This window comes from Nerophis lumbriciformis, linkage group LG29 (genome assembly GCF_033978685.3).
Source record: "Nerophis lumbriciformis linkage group LG29, RoL_Nlum_v2.1, whole genome shotgun sequence".
NCBI lineage: Eukaryota > Metazoa > Chordata > Actinopteri > Syngnathiformes > Syngnathidae > Nerophis > Nerophis lumbriciformis.
Genome location: NC_084576.2, coordinates 12,457,950 through 12,472,500, shown reverse-complemented (window position 1 = coordinate 12,472,500; position 14,551 = coordinate 12,457,950). Strand labels below are relative to the sequence as shown.

The 14,551-nt window shown below is 37.7% G+C and overlaps 1 protein-coding gene and 1 long non-coding RNA gene across 7 annotated transcripts in view; one reads left to right on the top strand and one right to left on the bottom strand.

The window, feature by feature from the left end:
• Window positions 1-14,551, bottom strand: part of nr2f2 (nuclear receptor subfamily 2, group F, member 2) — a 593,614-nt gene that overhangs the window by 5,297 nt on the left and 573,766 nt on the right. For 4 of the 6 annotated variants that reach the window (XM_072911831.1, XM_072911832.1, XM_072911833.1 and 1 more), the window contains one exon: window positions 1-42. This exon is cut by the window's left edge and continues 486 nt beyond it. In XM_072911831.1, coding sequence (XP_072767932.1) covers window positions 1-42 — 42 coding nt within the window. Of the gene's footprint in view, window positions 61-464; window positions 1,487-14,551 lie in introns of those variants that run through there. The other 2 variants (XM_061925039.2, XM_061925040.2) reach the window with 2 other exon arrangements.
• LOC133572228 (uncharacterized) lies at window positions 1,821-5,700 on the top strand. Its single transcript, XR_009810511.2, has 3 exons — window positions 1,821-2,465; window positions 4,447-4,627; window positions 4,741-5,700. It is a non-coding gene; the product is annotated as an uncharacterized lncRNA (long non-coding RNA).

Sequence of the window (14,551 nt, the reverse complement as noted above, 5' to 3'; positions counted from 1 at the left end):
CGTGGTGAGGCTGCGTGGGTGGCACCCGTCCCCTTTGCACAGCTGCAGTAAAAAGAGAGACTACAGATATTGAAACCTGAATCCATTAAGCATTGTCAATTATGACATATTGGTCCATTTTAACACCAATAACCGATTTTTTTTTAAATGCATTTACATAATAATCCACGCACATATTCAACAAAGGCTCGCGCCCTCCTTTTAATCCATCATCGCGTATATCGTGCACAAACGCCATTTTGCTATCGTGACATTTTGGGAATATTAGCGATGCAGTCGAGAGGGTATATTTGACAAAAGGGGGACGACGAGGGAAAGACAGACAGACAAAAAAAAAAAAAAAAAAAGATCCAGCAGGGCACCGACTCAAGCCTCGGCTCAAGGCGGCGCCGGAGCACGCCTACGCCGGTCAGCTTGAGAGGGAGCGCGCCGCCGGATCGCGGAGTAAACAAGAGTCTCAATACCTTCCCGTCTCATGCCGACCTTGAGGCATTTCTTGAGGCGGCAGTACTGACACTGATTGCGGTGGTGCTGGTCGATGGGACAGTTCCGGTTGGCCCGGCATGTGTACGTCAGGTTCCGCCGCACGCTGCGCTTGAAGAAGCTCTTGCAGCCCTCGCAGGTGAACTGGCCGTAATGTTTGCCGCTCGACTTGTCGCCGCACACCACGCACTCGATGTGCTGCGGCTGCTGCTTCTCCGGCTGCTGCGAGACCTGGCTGCCCGGCGTCGACTGCGTGTTGTTGGGGCCCCCCTGCACCGGCGTCTGCGGGGTCGGCGGCGCGACCTGCGAGGCTGTCAGACCCAGCTGGCCCGCCTGTGCGCCGGCCAGGGTGAGTCCGCCTTGGGTCTGCGAGGAAAGGGCGCCTTGGGTGTCAGCCACGTCGTCCTGGGAGCCTCTCCACACTACCATTGCCATATCTGCCTATCAGTCAACGAAAAGGGAAACTTTTCTCCGCTTCCGTTTTGTCTCTTTTTCTTCGCTCGTTTTTTTTTGTTGCTTTCTCTCTCTCTCTCTCTCTCTCTCCTCGCTGGGAAATGTCACCGCCGACGCTGCGCTCCACTCCCGAAATGAGTCGACTGGAGCGGGTGGAAGAGGAGGCTCCTACAGGCAGCCATCCAGCACCCCCATCGGCGGGGAAGGTGGGCCGAGAAGCGGAACAAGCTGCATGGAGGAGGGGGTGCGGAGAAGGATGGATTCTTCCAAGTCTTGAAGAAATCACACGAAAAATCGTCTTCTTCTGCAAATATTATTATTATTATTACCGGAGATCCCACCTTTTTTTTTTTTTTTTTTCACCCAAAATCCAGATCTTCTTCTTTTTCCGCGCAAAAAAAAAAAAGGAATCAAAGTGATCAAATATGTTAAAAAGGCAAAAGGAGGTTAGGAAGTGATTGGGTTTAGGAGCCCGGCTGGCAGAATGCTTTCTCTGTGATCAGCTCACTGAGCTCTCTATATAGTGAACTTTGACACGACTGCTGCAACTTAGCACACGTTACCATGGCGACGCGCTGCCATATAAGGAAGGCGAGTGTGTTTGACTGGTCAGAGCTCAGGGACCTCCCCTCGCACCTCATTGGCTGAGCGGCACTTGTGCTACTTGGTACCTCGCCAAGAGGGACCGCCGTGTGGAGGTCGAGCGAGGGCCGCTGGGTCCTAAAGCGAGACGTGTTTCTCCATGTAGAGGAAAGAGCAAGGAAAGTGTGCAAAAAAAAAAAAAGTACACTTCACATCTTTTTTTTTTTTTTTTTTCAAACATTGCTGGATGCAATAGAGGCAAAAATGGTAGAATATGGGTACAAATAATTGATAAATATGGCCAAATTGATAATTGCCTATACAAATCTCAACCAATTTTAATTTTTATGACTGATGGATATGCACAAAGTTGTCAATTAAGTTTTTATTTTTTTTCAAAGGAGAGGCTATGAACTCCCTCATCACACTTGGACTGAACCTGGATTTGTGTGCGTGTGTGTGTGCGTGTGTGTGTGTGCGCGTGTGATCATTGCTGCATGCATTGTCCCCCTCAACACAGTGTCCGGCTGCCCCCTAGCGTACAAAAGTATACTGCAGCTCAAGCTGAGCCTCAATTCGGAGGAGTCATTCCTGCAAACGCAGCCTGCTTCAGTCTTTTGCTCTCTTCTGCCTCGATCTAACTCAGCAGCGAGCCTCTTCGTTTTTTTTTTGTTTTTTTTAAATTATCATTATTAATAATTTAAATTATACCGGACCACGTGGCGATTAGATGCATTCACTGTTTCACAAATTGGATTTACTTGTTTTGTTATTTTTTATTATTATCTTTTTTTCTTTTTCTTTTTGCCACTACGCCGCGCCTTTTTAAACTACTTTATCGCAGAACAAATTGTTTGCATGACTTTGTTGGTTGTATTTTCAGATCGTGTACATCTGTACATAAACATGGAGGGGGGAAAAAAACCAGTAGCTTCGCTCCAAAAGGGGTAAGTATACATTTTGCACACTTGCTTAGAATACATAATCAGGATAGCTTTATGGTTTTTTTTTTTTTTAATTAAATGCAATACCTCCACGGGCTTGCATTTTGCTGATTATTACACCCGTGATAGTGATTATGTCCACGCGCACCTACCAAATGTGTATGACTCGTCCGTGGCAGCCGCCTGCATCTTTCTTCTCTCCTAATAATCTTAATTTAGTCTTCTGTCTTTTCGACACAAAGTGACAGTGAACTTCTCCTCCTCCGGTACATAAAAAAAAAAAAAAAAAAAAAAAAAAAAAGAATTAAAAATAAATATTTTGTTTATTGCAAAACATGCTTGAATGTGCAAAAAAAAAAAGAAAAAAAAAAAGCCCGACTTGTTGGCTAATTGCACATAAATAAAAGTATATAAAGCGTGTCCAAAATTAAGTGCAGCAAGAAAGAAGTTTATAGATCTCCCAACGTCTTTTCTCTCTTTACCACCGCCTGCAAAAACGCTGCTTTGTGTGTGCGTATCGTGCAGGAGCGAGGGAGGGGTGGTGAGAGGAGGGGGTGGTGATGGTGGAGGAGAGGGTGGGGGCACCTGTCTCTATGTACGGAGAGCGCGCATTATGATTTATATTTACATTTAATGCATGATGATATATTTTTACATTTAATGCATGATGATATATTTTTACATTTAATGCATTGACGCACGCATCATGATATATTCTTACGTTTGATGCATTTACGCATGCGTTTTAGTGCATTTAAGCATGCAAAGATGGGACAATCGTGACGTCTAATTAGCACGATATTGCACAATTTAGTAATGTAGTCATCAAAAAGTCACAGTTATGTGTATTTGATGCTTAATGTATGTGGAATAATAATCAGTTTTGCACTCCTATTTTAATAACATGCAATTAAACAGTCTAATAAATAGGATTAATTCATTTTAGAGATGAAAAAAAATCACCTTGTAAAAAAATACAATGTAAATTATGAACTATGTTATTATTATTGGGTGTTTGGATGTGATTGTTGTCCCTGCAGGCAGCGTGATGATGGATAAACATGTGTGCGCAATAATCGATTAAGACGAGACAGGAGGATGTCGCCTGCACTTAATATTTACTGATCACACACTAATATAGTTAACAATTGTCCAAACTACGGCGTTATTTGTTCAAAAAAATAAAATTATTTGCACAAATTGAAAATTATTTAGAAAAAAATATTTTAAATCAATGCGCACTTTTTGATGTTATTTTTACACTATGAGAAAAAATAAAAATGACAACTACAACATAACATAAATTGAATGATAAAAAACCCCATTATTTGCACAAATGAAAATTATTTAGAAAAATATTTTAAATTAATGTACACTTTTAGATGTTATTTTTTCACTGTGAGAACAACTACAAATAAAAACTACAACATGATATAAATTTAATAATTAAAAAAATAAAATGATTTGCACAAATGAAAATTATTTAGAAAATTATTTCAAATCAATGTGCACGTTTTGATGTTATTTTTACACAATGAGAACAAATAGAAATTAAAACTAGAGCATAACATAAATTGAATGATAAAAAAAACATTATTTGCACAAATGAAAATGATTTAGAAGCACATTTTAAATTAATGTACACATTTAGATGTTTTTTACACTATGAGAACAAATAAAAATAAAAACTACAACATAACATAAATTGAATAATTAAAAAAATAAAATTATTTGCACAAATTAAAATTATTTAGAAAAATATTTCAAATCAATGTGCACTTTTAGTTGTTAATTTTACACATTGAGAAAAAATAAAAATAACAACTACAACATTAAGTTTACATTGTGAGAAAAAATAAAAATACAAACTACAACATTAAGTGGTAATATTTGCCCCTAATAATAATAATAATAATTGACACTTCAAAAACGTACTAAAAAAAGGAGAGGAGGTGACGTTAATCTTATCTGTGCTTTCACCAAGTCCTCCATGCAGATAGCGGGACGCTGACCCCCGAGGTCTCCCAAGTTCCCGGCCCGGTTAACCCCTCCGGAGCCGCGCAGGAGCAAAGGTTAACCTGACTAATCAACTTGAAGAGTGGGATTGAATGAAGGTGAAGTCAACTGCAGCGGCCACTTAAAACAAGACAGCAAGAAAGAAACAGGTAAATACCATCGTTAGCATTGTAATTGGACATTTAATTCACCATTTAACAATTAATTTTGTTTTTGTTTTTATATGATGTATTGTTTATACCAATATGTAATCATCATTCAGTTGTATCAAGTTTCATTTGTGAGAAATGCAAAATGATGCATATTCTATTTATTTGATGTTAATAATAGTATACAGTATACATGTGTGTTTCTGTCAAAAAGGTACAATTTTGCAAATTGTGGTTGTACATGTGCACTTCCTGAGAGGTCAAGTTCTGTTTACCAATTTATTTTTAACCATCTCCAAACAACAATAACAACATTAAGATACAATTAAAAATATGTTGTGTGCCCGAAAATATCTTATATGGTCTTCCCCCATCACTAAATCATCTAATACATGAATCAATCATAATCATAATCAACTGATACGTGTCAATATTCATCATATTTAAGGTCTTTTTTGACCACTTTGACAATGCAATAATAAACATATTTTACCAGCCAACAACGACGCAGCGCATTGAGATTGTGCAGGTGTGCCTAATGTTGTGACTCTATAATAGTCCTATTTCCAGCGCACCTCATTTTAACCTTTGACTTAAATAGTCCTTGATGATGCTTCACACTGATGTAGAAAGGCTTGCGCGCAACAAACACACGTGTTGTGTGTCCATTCATATAGAGTTGATCCATGCATATTAAGACGTGGTGTGTGTGTGTGTGTGTGTGTGCCCCGAGGGCCGCTATCTAAAAAGGCAATAGATTCCAGATAGCTCCACTGTTCCGTATGCCAATGATAGATTATAGTGCCAATTTGCACAGATAGGGATCAATTTGTCTCAATGATCACTCTTTAGGCCCACTGCCAGCCTACTCTTCATGTGTTTGTATAAAGCCGCTCGTTTCAATCACCAGCTCGCCACTGAATAAAAGTAGGCGCCGTAAAGCGAGGAGGACGGCAGGTTGGCCCGCTCAAGACTGTCGTGATGATGACGTCTCCAGGCAACAGAGGTCACAGGTCGAACTCTCTACTCTAGTCGCTGTGAATTCTATGCGAAGTGTAACCCCTCCCCAAGAAGACCTGCCGGAGTGCCCTTGGGCCCGGCTGTGCAGACTGACTAGTCTTCTCTCTGCCCCCCCCGCTTTTTTTTTTCTTGAAAAAAGTTTTTTTCATGAAAAAAGACAAGAGAGGAGAAACAAGCCCACATGTGCCCCCAAAGGCAGACAGCAGGCAGCAGACAGTGTATTGAATTGCAGTAACTCGAGGTGTAGTGTGTGGAAAATGTGTGTGTGTGTGTGTGTGTGTGTGTTTGAGGGCTCACTCCGGCTTCCCGTCGGAGTCGTTAAGGTTACATTTTAATTGCTAGATCATTCCATCGTGGTAATTGTCGCCGCCACACCTTTATTGTGTTGCAGTGTGTGTGTTTTATTGGCTGTTCGTTAACTTAGTGATCATAAAACACCACCAAATCAACTCCGTTTTTTTTCTTTACAATAAGAATATCTTTTTTTTTCATCTTTAGTTCTTGATTACCAATACACGAGCTCATGTGTGATATTGTTGTTCTTGTATTGAGGTGGTTTCTTTTTGTTGCTAACAAAAAAGGGTTACAACATATTACAAACACCTCTTAGGGCAATCACAATAGTAAACACACTGTATACATGTAAGATATTAATATTAATAATGTCATTATTTTTTTTGAATTGTTGTGTGCTGTGTCCAGCTCGTGCATATGAGGTGTGTTAAATACTTTATACGCTGTTGCATTTTTCATTTTTCAGATGACTTTGTGACATTTTTTTCAATAAATTATTTTATTTATTTGCATATTATTTATATATTCTGCATGGCTGTTTTTAGTGTATATACTGTATATAAATAAAGTGTTTTTTCACCCCAGTTGGACTATTTATTCAAAACCAATCAGGCATTTTATTGTTTCTGTTCACTAACATAAGAGTGATGAACAAACACGAAAAATACTTCTACTTATTAATATTTCTGCAAATATCAATAGTGCAAGACATTTATTCTATAGGTGAAAGTGACATTACACACTTTATTTGAAGTTATTTGTTTTTTTGTGTTTGTTTTATATATAATGTGCGGAAAAAAAATAAAAATTAAATTAATATAATTATAATAATAATATAATAATAATTTAAACATTGCCTCACTATGAGGCAGTAGAGGCATGTCATTCCGCCCAGCCAATCAACAAAGAAAGTTAATGATGTTAATACATTTTTTTTTTCTAATTGTTAAATACGATAATGATTGCACATTCTAAAAAAAAAAAAAGTCCTGGTGTTAAAAGTGAGCATTTGCGAGTATTTTTGAGACTACAGACATGTCTCCAGAGGCCACGTACAGTAGAAGGTTATTTTATAGCTGACAACATGAGACTCCCTGGAGGATGTCACAGACTTTACACCATACCATTGATGGTACAATGAGAGAGGGAGGGTTGTTGTTGTGGACATTTGATAGTGCAACAGAGGTTAAAAACTCGCTTTTGTGCTCCCCGAGGTGTAAATGAGTTGTTCTTCTAAGATATGATTTATGCTTGCACTGCACTCGACTTAAATACCCTACAATAGTTTACACCGCTTAGGGGATGAGTGGCTCAACAAGTACACACATGCAACCATGAAAAAGGAATTTGTTAGGATGATAAGCTCGGGCGTGTGACTGAAAGGTGAATGAAAACGGCAACGATGGCTGCCAGAGCGCAGACGTAGCGCGAGCAAACGCACAATGGCGTTGTAAACGGGTGGAGTGTTCGCCATAACGGCGGCGGGCGCCGCAGCGAGACGATCCCCCGGGACAACGCAGGGAAGCGAGAGCGACTCATTTCATTTCAAATATCGAGAAGATGTGGCAAAAAAAAAAAAAGACAAAGACAAAGCAAAACATGAGCAGCGGTAATACGTACTTGTGTTCGCTTAGTTAAGGTATAGTAAGTGCATCTTTTCATACTGTTTCTGCGTGCCATCACTTCATTAAATAACAACACTGCAACTTTCCCGACGTTGTGGTTTATCTTGAGTTCTGTTTTATTGATGTTATGCAAGGTGGCAGTAATCAATAACAACTGGCGGGTGCAATGGCTGCATTAATTATCATATGAGTAGTACCTGCACATGAGCAAACCTTGTGGGCTTTGACTGTGTGGATTATTTTCAGTCGTGCTCGATTTCTATGTGGCAAAGTGGCGGTTGTTATTAAAAACTTGCGGGAGGAGGAGTTATTTAGGTCACGGTAAATAGTTTTCATTTGCTTCTGCATGAGCGAGGTCTGCTGTGGCTTATTTCGAGTCGCCTCTTTTTATTTATATTATGTAAAGTGGCAATTAGCAATAATATCTGGCGGGAAAAGGGTTAATTATCATATGAGGAGTACCCGTGCGTGAGCAAAGCTTGTGGGCTTTGACAGTGTTGAGTATTTTCAGTTGTTCTGCTTGAATTCAATGTGGCATAGTGGCGGTTGTCATTAACAACTGGCAGGAGGAGGCGTTAATTGTATGTAGCAGCGTTATCATTGACACCTGCATGAGCGAGGTGTATCGTGGGCTTTGGCATTGTGTTTTATCTTTAATCACATTGTTTTTTTGTTTTTTTAGCAAGGTGGCTGTTATCAATACTAACTGGCGGGAAGAGTGGCTACATTATTGTCAAATTAGTAGTGCCTGTGCATGAGCAAACCTACTGTGAACTTTGACTGTGTGGATTATTTTTAGTCTTTGCACTTGATTTATATTTGGTAAAGTGATGGTTATCATTAATAACTGGCGGGGGAGAAGTTAATCGTGTCACGTTAGGTAGTATCACTTTTATTTGCGAGTGCATGATTGAGGCGGACTGTAGGTTTTGATGTTTTTGCTTATTTTGAGTTGTTCCGTTTCATTTTTACCATGCGACGTGGCAGTTGTCATTAATAACTGGCGGGAGAGGAGTTATGTGTGTCATGTTAGGTAGTAGTGCTTTAATTTGATGGTGCATGAACAATGTGTACTGTGGGCTTTGACGTTGCGGCTTGTTTTGAGTCACCTTGTTTTAACTATACTATAGAAGGTGGCAGGTATCAATTATAACTGGCGGGAAGAGTGGCTTATCAAATAAAAGCAAACCTACTGTGAACTTTGACCGTGTGGATTAACTTTAGTCCTTCCACTTGATTTCTATTTGGTAAAGTGATGACTGTCATTAATAACTGGCGGGGGAGAAGTTAATTGTGTCACATAAGGTAGCATCACTTTTATTTGCTAGTGCATGATCGAGGTGGACCGTGGGATTTGATGTTTTTGCTTATTTTGAGTTGATCTGTTTTATTTTTACTATGCAACTGGCGAGGGAGGAGTTATTTGGGGGTCACGTTAGGTCATAATTGCCAACCTTGAGACCTCCAATTTCGGGAGGTGGGGGGTGGGGGCGTGGTCGGGGGTGGGGCAGGGCGTGGTTAAGAGGGGAGGAGTATATTGACAGCTAGAATTCACCAAGTCAAGTATTTCATACATATATATATATATATATATATATATATATATATATATATATATATATATATATATATATATATATATATATATATATATATATATATATATCCTGAAAATATGCAAACAAAACTGTGTTTAGATAATTGATACTTCAAACTTGCATAAATAAATCTTAAGGAATATAACATAACTTGGCTTCTGAGAGCTTCAAAATGTAATGAATAAAATGCTAAAGTTGTTGATAAACAAGCAATTATTTTAATAATTAAATATGGTAATTTTAAATGAATTATTATGATAATTTTAAATTAATTATTTCAAATATGTTTATTTTAATGTATAATTCTAATGCTTGGATGTAATAAGGAGTCAGAAAAAATACAAATAAAAATACAATTAATGTTGATGTTTTTAGCAAAATATAGTAAAAATTTATTTAGTTTTTCTTTTTTTTAAATTAATAAATATATTTATTTTTAGGTAAGATAAACATAATAATACAATTTATCTCTAGTCTGGATGATTTAGTTCTTGTCACCCTGTTGTCCTCCCGAGAAAAAAGGCTGTCCTCACTCAGGTCTGCATGGAGCTGGAGGGGGCGTGGCCTCCAGCTCCGGCTGAAAATCGGGAGATTTTCGGGAGAATATTTGTCCCGGGAGGTTTTTGGGAGAGGCGCTGAATTTCGGGAGTCTCCCGAAAAATTCGGGAGGGTTGGCAAGTATGCGTTAGGTCGTAGAACTTTCATTTGCTGCATGAACAATGTGTACTATGGGCTTTGCCATCGTGGCTTATATCAAGTCGTTCTTTTTTTTTTTTTTTTTATATATGCAAGGTGGCTGTAATCATTAAAAACTGGTGGTTAAAAGTGGCGGTATTAATTATCATATGAGTAGTGAAAACATACTGCGGTGGTTGACGTTGTGGCTCGTTTCAAGTTGTTCTGTTTTGTTTCTATAATGCAAGGCGGCAGTTATAAATAATAACTGGTAAGAGTGGTTGTAATTAATTAAAGGCCCACTATACATGCATAAGTGACATGAGACTCGATTTTATGTCAAAACATGAAAAAGATTGCAAAAAGGGCCCTAAAAAAATGCAACAAAAGGTGTACCGAAAAGTTTTTTGCAACTTTTAGTAAAAAATTTTTTTAATTGTACGACCTCAGGAGTATTATAAGATTACAATAACGTTAAGAAGGCTGATTAATTGATGTTTTCCAGGAAAAGTCCTAGGAAGATTGTGAGATGGCCAAAACAAGAGCACAAATATGATTTTCTATGGCTTCATCAATGATTCCAACAGTAAGTTTAGTGAAATGTGGAAGTAAAAAGCAAACTACTGGCAAAAGTTCAGTTGTTGTCGGGGTCATGCAGGTTGTGAGCGTTCCCTGCAACAGTTTGTCCTAATCCTCCTCTGATAGCACATAAAATACACCAACTGGCCAAAACAAGACCATCAAACTGATTTAAAAGGTGATAAAATGGACCTCCATTGAACACAAACGTCAGGCCAGAAGCGGCGGCGAAAGTCAAGAGTGTCAGCGAGGACATGTTTCTCCAGGCTGGGAAGGAAATTCCATCATCAGGAACAGTTCTGGCGGACTCGGAGCGACGACACGATCGCAAGTTGCTGCTTACAAGAAAACAGCTTGAAGCAAGTGGAAAGGTCACCAAGTATCAGTTTCACTTAGACAAGAAGACTCGGAGACGAGCTGCTGCTGCTTTGACAGGTCGAGTGTCCCGAAAGAGAGACTTGGCCTTAACAGTTTTTACACTTAGCAAAATTCTACTGTAAGATTGTAGAATTTTAATGTGATTCATTTCAACACTAAGAACTTTTTTTATTAGGAATATTAGGGGTGCTGATAAAATTGGATTAGTATCCAAATTGCGAGTCTTATATACTCAGATTGCAAATCAGTTAATAATTTAAAAAACTCGATGTAAAAAAAGATATAATTCATACATCAGCAGCCAAGAGGAGCTTTTATAACTTGTAACCCGTTTTAAAAAAGTTTTTTTTATACTAAAGAATATATTGTGGGAACCGGTTTTAATGGAGAATTGTGTTGAATTGAATCATCACCACAACAATCGCAATCGAGTTGTGAGTTGTAAGTTGTAAGATTCAATACAATATATTGATACAATATAAAAAGTACATGTACACTGTATACACACAACTATTATATATTAATATATAAAAGCTAGTTTCCGCCCAAAAAACAAAACAAAACACCAATGTTAAGCCATAATTATGAGATAAAACTTTGAAATTGTCATATAAACAGGTATAATGAGCGTTTTTAAAATGTCATCGTAAAATGATTAATTGTATGTCATAATTTCGACTTTTCATCTCATAATTATGATTTTTTTTTCTTATAATTATAATTTTCTTATATCATAATTCTGACTTTTTATCTCAAACTTATAACTTTTTATCCCATAATTATGACTTAATCTTGTAATTATGACTGTTCATATCATAATTGCGACTTTATCTCACAAGTTTTGCCCTTTTATCGCATAATTATGACTTTTTATCTCATAATTTTAACTTTTTATTCTCACAATCATGATTTTTTTTTAATCTCATAATTTTAACTTTTTTATCTCATAATTTTAAATTTTTACCATTGGGGTGTGTGTGTGTGTATACATATATACATATATATATATATACATACATACATACACATACATATGCATATACATATGCATATACATATATACATACATGTATACATACATATATACATACATACTGTATATACATACATATATGCATGCATATAGATGCATACATATATACATAAATACATACATACATACAGTACATACAAACATACATACATACATACATATATATATATATATATATATATACATACATACATACACATACGTATGCATATACATATATACATATGCATATACATATATACATGTATACATACATGTATACATACATATATACATACATACTGTATATACATACATATATGCATACATATATGCATACATATAGATGCATACATATATACATAAATACATACATACATACATACATACATACATACAGTACATACAAACATACATACATATATACATACCGTATTTTTCGGAGTATAAATCGCTCTGGAGTATAAGTTGCACCGGCCGAAAATGCATAATAAAGAAGGGAAAAAACATATATAAGTCGCACTGGAGTATAAGTCGCATTTTTTGGGGAAATGTATTTGATAAAACCCAACACCAAGAATAGACATTTGAAAGGCAATTTAAAATAAATAAAGAATAGTGAACAACAGGCTGAATAAGTGTACGTTATATGAGGCATAAATAACCAACTGAGAACGTGCCTGATATGTTAACGTAACATATTATGGTAAGAGTCATTCAAATAACTATACCATATAGAACATGCTATACGTTTACCAAACAATCTGTCACTCCTAATCGCTAAATCCCATGAAATCTTATACGTCTAGTCTCTTACGTGAATGAGCTAAATAATATTATTTGATATTTTACGATAATGTGTTAATAATTTCACACATAAGTCGCTCCTGATTATAAGTCGCACCCCCGGCCAAACTATGAAAAAAACAGCGACTTATAGTCCGAAAAATACGGCACATACATATATATACATGCATACATACATAAATACATATATATATATAAATATACTTTTTTTTTTTTTTTTGACGCCCCAGGCGAGAGTGAATTGGTCCAACTACGTTCGTATGATTCAAATCGTTCCAGCTGTGAGTGGCGTGGAACGTGGGGTGGCATTCTCGGGGAGGCCAGGCCAACCCCTAGACCAGGGGTCGGCAACCCAAAATGTTGAAAGAGCCATATTGGACCAAAAATACAAAAACAAATCTTTCTGGAGCCGCAAAAATTTACAAGCCATATTACATACAGATCGTGTGTCATGAGATATAAATTGAATTAAGAGGACTTAAAGGAAACTAAATGAGCTCAAATATAGCTACAAATGAGGCATAATGATGCAATATGTACATATAGCTAGCCTAAATAGCATGTTAGCATCGATTAGCTTGCAGTCATGCAGTGACCAAATATGTCTGATTAGCACTCCAACAAGTCAATAACATCAACAAAACTCACCTTTGATACACAACGTTAAAAGTTTGGTGGACAAAATGAGACAGAAAAAGAAGTGGTATAAAACATGTCCTTGAAAGTCGGAGAAATTTATACATGTAAACAAACTACGGTGAGTTCAAGGACCGCCAAAATTAGTAGGACAAAACGGCGCTCACCAAATACTCGAATCAGTGAAGCATGTTTAATATAAACAGTGTGCTTTGTAACAATTAGGGAGGTTTGTGTCATGTTTGTCCTCCTACAGAAACCATATTAAAACAAAAAATAGATTTTTTTCCCCCCACGTTTTTCCATTTTTCATACATTTTTGAAAAAGCTCCAGAGAGCCATTAGGGCGGCGCTAAAGAGCCGCATGCGGCTCTAGAGCCGCGGGTTGCCGACCCCTGCCCTAGACATACCACCGGTCCTCCAGTCCTCTACTTGGAAGAAATGTAGTTTATTTTCTGCATTAGAGGGTATGATTATGAGCGGCTCCACACTGTGAATGGAAATACACAGTTATTTGATAGCCACCTCTGTCAGACCAAAATTAAAGACAGTATCAGCCAGACCGGATCAGCATTAAAAGGCAATAATTGGCATTGACCAATCACATCGCAAAAATCGTCTGACACTGATTGATGCCAGACCGATCATGACACATCTATTATGAACATGGCACATTAAAAACATCCAACAGACACTAGATTTTTCCGTCTTCGTGGACTCTTTGCTATTTCCTATCACTTCATGAATCCTCACGTGATTGCTGTATCGCAACTCACTCTGTGATTCCCACCCGCGCTCCGTGGTGTCTGTGATTTAGTGCTGGGAAAATGTATTCGGCTTCTTCAAACAGCATATTGTTAGCATCACAAAGGGAAAATAATACCATAAACCATCACGCTGATGGTTATAATATGGCTTCACATAAGCGGGTTACAAAAATAAAGTCAGCCCCGTTCCATCAAGCTAATTGGCTGTTTGCGAAGAGAGAGCAAACTTTTCGACGCGGCACTCTGCAATGGAGGCTTTTTCTTAATCATAAATGGAGCTCCTGTATCCCACGGGGGACTTGCTATTCTAATTTACAATTGAACTAAAGACCAAAGCTATCAATCTTTCACAGACACTTTATTTTTGCCCCCCTGCTCCCCTCTTCTAGCTTGTAATTGTGGTGGCACAATCATAAACAAGAGAGAAAAGGCTGCAGTGACTGATCGCTGGAAATGACATATTAACACATGAGCTGCGCATAAGCACTCCCATTCACTTTGCACTTCATTGTGGATGGGCACACACACACACA